At 36.6% G+C, this 6,000-nt stretch overlaps 1 protein-coding gene across 4 annotated transcripts in view; it reads right to left on the bottom strand.

Annotated features, from left to right (window-relative positions):
* SLC1A3 (solute carrier family 1 member 3) overlaps positions 1 to 2,186 on the bottom strand; it is a 57,359-nt gene extending 55,173 nt beyond the window's left edge. For all 4 annotated transcript variants that reach the window (XM_062599109.1, XM_062599110.1, XM_062599108.1 and 1 more), the window contains exon 1: positions 1,932 to 2,186. In XM_062599109.1, the coding sequence (XP_062455093.1) occupies positions 1,932 to 2,112 (181 nt within the window). In that variant the 5' untranslated portion in view covers positions 2,113 to 2,186. The remainder of the gene's footprint in view (positions 1 to 1,931) is intronic.
* Between the last annotated feature and the right edge of the window lie 3,814 nt (positions 2,187 to 6,000).

A 6,000-nucleotide genomic window follows, 5' to 3' on the forward strand; every position in this document is an offset into this window, starting at 1 on the left:
GATGCAGTTCAACCACCGAGTGTCTTCCAAACCCTTAAGCCGGCTGTTCCTTACTTGTGAATATTTCCACAACAGCAAAAAGCTCCCCAAAAGCAAGTATTACTGTCTTACGAACAACCAAGTATCAGCTCGCTGGTCTAATCATTTATATGTACTGTAAAATTACACCACAGATAACAGAGGCGAGAAAATTCTGGACTCTTCCATGACAGTAACAAGAGGATTCTCTTCTAGCTGTTACACCAGGGACACCTCTAGGTTCATGAGCAGGATTTGAGCATCTGGCTTATCCTCTGCTGCACATTTTAGTCCATTCTCCAACTCGTGTTCTAGCTTTACTGGTGCTCTGCGGAGCACTACACCACCACCACAGCGGAGCTGTGGGCAGATGTTCATCACTGGTTGTCTAAAGCCAGCTGGAACATGCAATGACAGTAAAAACCCTTCTGACACCGGAGCTAGCTGACAGTGAATAAATGGCACGAGCACTGTGGTGCCATTATCCACTATAGAGGGATGGCAACCTAAGAACTGTATCACTGTGCAATTAGTGTTTCAAAACCTGCTTAGTTTGTTCTGTCTCTTCTGAGCATGGTGGATAAAATGCCTATATTTTGTACCCCGATAATAATGTAGAGGGGTTTTTGCATCAAACAAATTCTTTTTTAGGAATGAAAAGCAATTGTGTTCAAATATTATTGCTAAAACATGAGAGAATGATTTTTCTGTTACAGCAGGAAATACTTTGTTTTACTTATATGTAAATTATTACATTCTCTTCCAGAAAGACTGTCAAAACTGGAGTTAATTTAAAATAATCCTGCAGATGAGGTATCAAAGAATGATAATGGTTAAGCCCTAAAATTTCTAATTTCTAAAAAAGATTTAGAAACGTAGCATGCAAATTTATGCAGAACAGCCTTGTCATGGACATTAGGACCTATGTAGGTGTAGGATATGTGCCCTTATCTGTAGATGCTAACATTTCAGTTTTGTTGAGCAGATTCACAGTTTTATATTTTAAATTGATTGGAAAATAAAAATGAAAATCACATGGGAAAACCATAATGTTCTTGCTCACGTTATAAACAATACTATTTCATAAAACATATGGTCTCATTTAAAAAGTTAATCTGAAGTTAAGGAAAATGACCAAAAATGATCACATAATTTTATAAAGCAAATTATGGTAAGAAAAATTATATGTATTTCTCAGATGACTGTCTAATATACATTCAAAATACGTGGTTAGATTTTAAGTTAACATTTTCATGCATTCCAGATCTAAATGCTGTTTGATGTTCTGGATTCCTCTCCATACAACCTAAAATCAGATGCTATCTTGCAGTCCTTTAAACAAGCAGCACTTCTATTGTTGCCTTAATTGCATCTGAAAGATGCAAGTGCAAGATTGTGAACAACTGAGAGAGGATAAGCTTGTGCTTAGGTTTGATTGTTGCTTTGCACTTGACAGGGAAAAGTGAAAAGATCTATGCTCTAATATTTCATTTAACTCGGAAATAAGTACGCTTTTTATTTTCATTTCATTCATTGAGGACTTCTGGTTATCACTGCAAGATGTTAATTGTGGATAGATTAGGTAAATAAAATTTATATCCTGAGCATTTTGCTGCAGCTGTTTTTTGTTTAAAAAAGATTCAATTTAGTTATTGTTTCTGATTCTTTAAGAGAAGAATCCATAAAACTGCTGATTTATTTTGCCAAAATTCTCCTTAGGAATACTGAAATAATTAAAATGACTCTTCCCAAAACATCAACATGCAGCTGTCAAAGCCAAAACCGTCCAAGCCATAACATTCTTATCAGTGAAGAAGAATTTGAGGTCTCATTTGTAATGCAGATTGTCCAGGCAAATTGTCATTGTCAAATGCATTGGCGAACAGAATATTCCTATGGAACAAATTACTCACCAAGAATCACAGCAACAACGGTGAAGAGCACAAAGGCATTCCTCAATAAATAACTTTTAACATCATCCTTTGTTATGCTCTGCACCTTTTTTTTTGCCAAAAGTGTACGTTTCCGGACTCCTTGTTGAAAGCGTTCCATCCTACTTCCAGTTTTTGGATCTTCTCCGTTACCTTTAGTCATCTATCTTGTAGAAAGTTTTCTCTTACAGTTTATTTTTGTCAAAATCCCTTCAGAAAAGTGGGAGACCCTTTTCCTTGGGAGGTACTGGAGAAACCTGTAAAACAAGAAATATCGAATATCACAATAAGATTTCAGAGGAATGATTAGCCATATGTTCACATGGAAGCAAATACTCTTCATGTTTCAGTAAGACTTCTATTATTTGTAGCATTTAAGCTTCTGATTGCCATTTTTGGTAAAAAAAAAAAATCAATGATTGTTAGAACTCCTTGAAAGAAGGATTACATGGATGGTTCAGAGATGTGGTTTGTGCCCTCAGAAATTTGTCTGAATTTTCTGCCATGCAGATAACATGCAGCAGTAAATTTTTTGCAATCACTAGAGATGTAATAAGGTAAAAGTGGTAAAATTCATAGATGCATAAGGTGCTATAAAGCTTAAAACTGTCTGTCAGGCCTACTTTCTACTCTATTTAGCAGGCCCGTGGTACGTGAAAAAATTCTACCTCACAGTCATATTCATCATTGTATAGAAATATTTTGCTTGAACTGGAACATTTAAACATTCTGCATTCAGATGTTTTTAAATGGTTCAATGCATTGGCTGAATTCCTTCTTTTCACATGGCAAAACACAGCAGGAATAGTTTATTTATCCCCCAGCTACTTTCTAGCAGATATGCCTTTGACACTTTTATGTTGATAATATTCATCTTTAAAGTGTATAAACTATTCAGAGCACATCTGTAAAGCATCACAAGTTATATCCCACTTAGCTTGTCATTTCAGACTGTCATACAAGTTCACATTGCAAAGTAATAGCTAGCTTTGCCTGTGAGCAATTATGGGGATATAATCTGATTTAAAAAAATCACACACACAATCAACTTTAAAATGCTTTAGTAGCCAAAATCCTTCATTAGGGCATTAATTTCTTTTCATTTGAAATGAACATTTTTATGGCTGCTTGATATTAATTTATGCATTAATGGAATCTGCATAAAGGTGTTTTTCAGACTAAGAATACAGTTTTCTGAAGCACTAATTAATACACAGGCATATTTTCCCAAGGAAACGGGAAATTTGTAAATGAATGGAGTCAGCTGCTTCATTTGTACACGGTACAACTGTAACATCTTGCTTTTACTAAACCTAGCACTTAAATACATTTTTCACGACACATTTGGAGTATAAATACACAAGGCTTTAAAATAGCATGTTTATGGGGAAATACCATGTTGTAACATCATCTTGATGGGATCTGATCACTGCTTTTTGAATTAGCACCTACTTGAATGTTGGCATATTAGTAGAATATTCACTGCAAAATTTAACAGAATGATATATGTTTTACTTGTTTAGAGAGTGCAAACATTCATAGCCTGAGCTAGATGCTGAAATTAATAAGTATTCGAGCCTGGAGACATGACTGCTGTGTGCCTGAAGGATTCTGCTCAGAACAAAACCTAATTTTTTGTGAAACACTAGCGATTCACTCACAGTGCCTTTTCTTCCTGCGACCATCAATGCGGATAATCTATCCTTTATAACTAGCACGGAGATCACGAAAGAACACAGGTAAAGCCAAAAAGACCATTACTTTAAGTGAAATACAAAGGAGGAGAACGAAAAGCAAAGACTCCATGCTGGAGCCCCCACGGCACGAAACACTGGGCTCACCTTTTCAGACCTTCGGTACCGGACGAGCGCTGGGCAGAGACGGTAGGAATTTCCCAGCAAATACAATAGAGCAGCAAAATTCAGCGAGCAGGAGACAGCGAAAACTGACAGTCTGCATGTGCTCTGCAATACAGCAATTTACTATCGCTGTAACTTAAGGAAAGGGGAGGAGACTGTTAGCCCAGCTCCGAAAAAAAATAAAAACACATCAGAAGAGAGGGGAAAGCCGAGCTTCTGGAATATTGATTAGTCTCGGCACACTGAAAACAGGGTCACTTTCTTTGTTTTCCCTTTTCGACCACTTTCACGCTTTGTCAGTTCGGCTTCATTAGAAATGCAGAGTCGGAACCCGGGAGGAGCTGCAGGATTTCACGCGCGCGCCCAGCCGCGGGGCTGGAGCTCCTCTTGAGACGATATTCCAGACCGGGAAGCTGAAAAGCCTAAACATAATTATATAACGCTATTCCTGTGCTTTTTAAACTAAATGATTGAAGTATGTGAGCATGTTAGTTTGCTCTGAAAAGAAACATGGTTTATGGTATTCAGATACTTTCTAATTCTTAAAGTCAGTTATTTGCGAATTTACTCTTCCTAGGGTGGGGAACCAGGCATATCTTTCAGAAGCAACTGGAGCATTATCAAGAATAGAGAAAAAAACACAATCAGCTGTAATTCTGTGTATGTTTCTTGTAGATATTCAAAATACATGATGAGACTTGCCTGTTGTGTAGCAGTTTAAGCTCGCTGGATACTAAGCTCCATTCAGCCTGTCTCAGTAGCATGGCATGCACGGTAAAGGGAAAAGCATAAAACATCCACTTTTGCGAAAGAAGTGGCCTTTAGTTTTCTTACCATTTAAGCGTTTGCACGACTGAAAAGATGTTAGGGGAGGAGAGGCAGTGGAATTCCCAAAGACCTTCCTTCACTTTTTAGAGGAACATTTTCATTATAAATGTTGGTCAATTCTGTTCAAAATATTCAATAATTATAATTTAGTGCACCTTTCATGAGATTTTAAAGTGTATTTTCTGATGAGATGGACAAAAAATGGAAGTTTATATAAATGTATGCTCAGTGTATAATTTAATTTACAGGGGATGTGACTGTTCATGTTTTTCCTGAAAAGCCATTATGAATCTGTAGAAATAGTTTTAGGTTATACGGACATAAAAATAATTAAGACTAGGTAAGGAATAAAATTAAGAGCAGTGTTACTTCCACAAAATCACAGTAATGGCTTTGCTAAAGTGTTTGCTAATTTAACTGTATTTCAAATAATGATATATAAAGTAGAGAAAAATATCTTACAGTAAAAGCAGCCATGCTTGTGATTAACCTAAGTGTATATTTGGATGGAGAATTGCAGAATTTTGATCTTAGATATCTGACTCAAGAAAAAAAAAGAAACATCTGAATTACCTTATTTGCTTCATTAAAAGAAAAAAAAAGCAAGAAAAATTGTTGACAGCTTCTGTTGCAGTCAGAAACTATTTTTCCTCTTTAACACCGCATGCTGCATTTTGTTATAGCTGGGATGCTTAAATATCTATCTCATCGTTATTTTTCATGGCCCAGGTTTTAAATATTTTCACCATTTTGCCTGGAGGTTGGAGTTGACCTCTTAACAGATCTTTGGCCTTTAGTGAGCTGCTTGTTTGATGGTTCTTTCTGGAGTGTGGTGTGCTCGCTGTGGAACGTCCCAGATAAGGACTTCCTTCTGCCCGCAGTTCATACCAATGGTAAGGTCCCAGTTGCCTTAACGGCACTGTTTTTGTTTATGTTTTTATTTAATGCTTTCATTACTACTAGGCTCTATGAGACACTAGTAAAATCTTGTGAAAGACAATTAGCTGTTCAGTGAGACAAAATGAAAATAGACCATACTCAGTCTTACAGCTTAGCTTAAGTTCAGCAGTGTTGCTTTTATTTAGCTCTCAGTAGGCAAGAGCCATGATTGCATACTGCGTGGAAAACAGAATATGAAGCTTCTGGCAGCATGCTCTTGTTCAAAATTTTCTTTCTCTCTTTGTCCCTCTCTCCTCCCTTTCCTGACATCCATTGCTTTTATTAATTACTTAACTTTGATTGTGAAATAAGGAAATTAAGCAATATAAAGACTACAATGGACATCTTTTTTAGATATCTATGGATAACGATATATGAGTCACCTGGTACTGGTGTAGTGTCTCGTGGCAATGCGTAATATTCCA

This window comes from Rhea pennata, chromosome Z (assembly GCF_028389875.1).
Source record: "Rhea pennata isolate bPtePen1 chromosome Z, bPtePen1.pri, whole genome shotgun sequence".
NCBI lineage: Eukaryota > Metazoa > Chordata > Aves > Rheiformes > Rheidae > Rhea > Rhea pennata.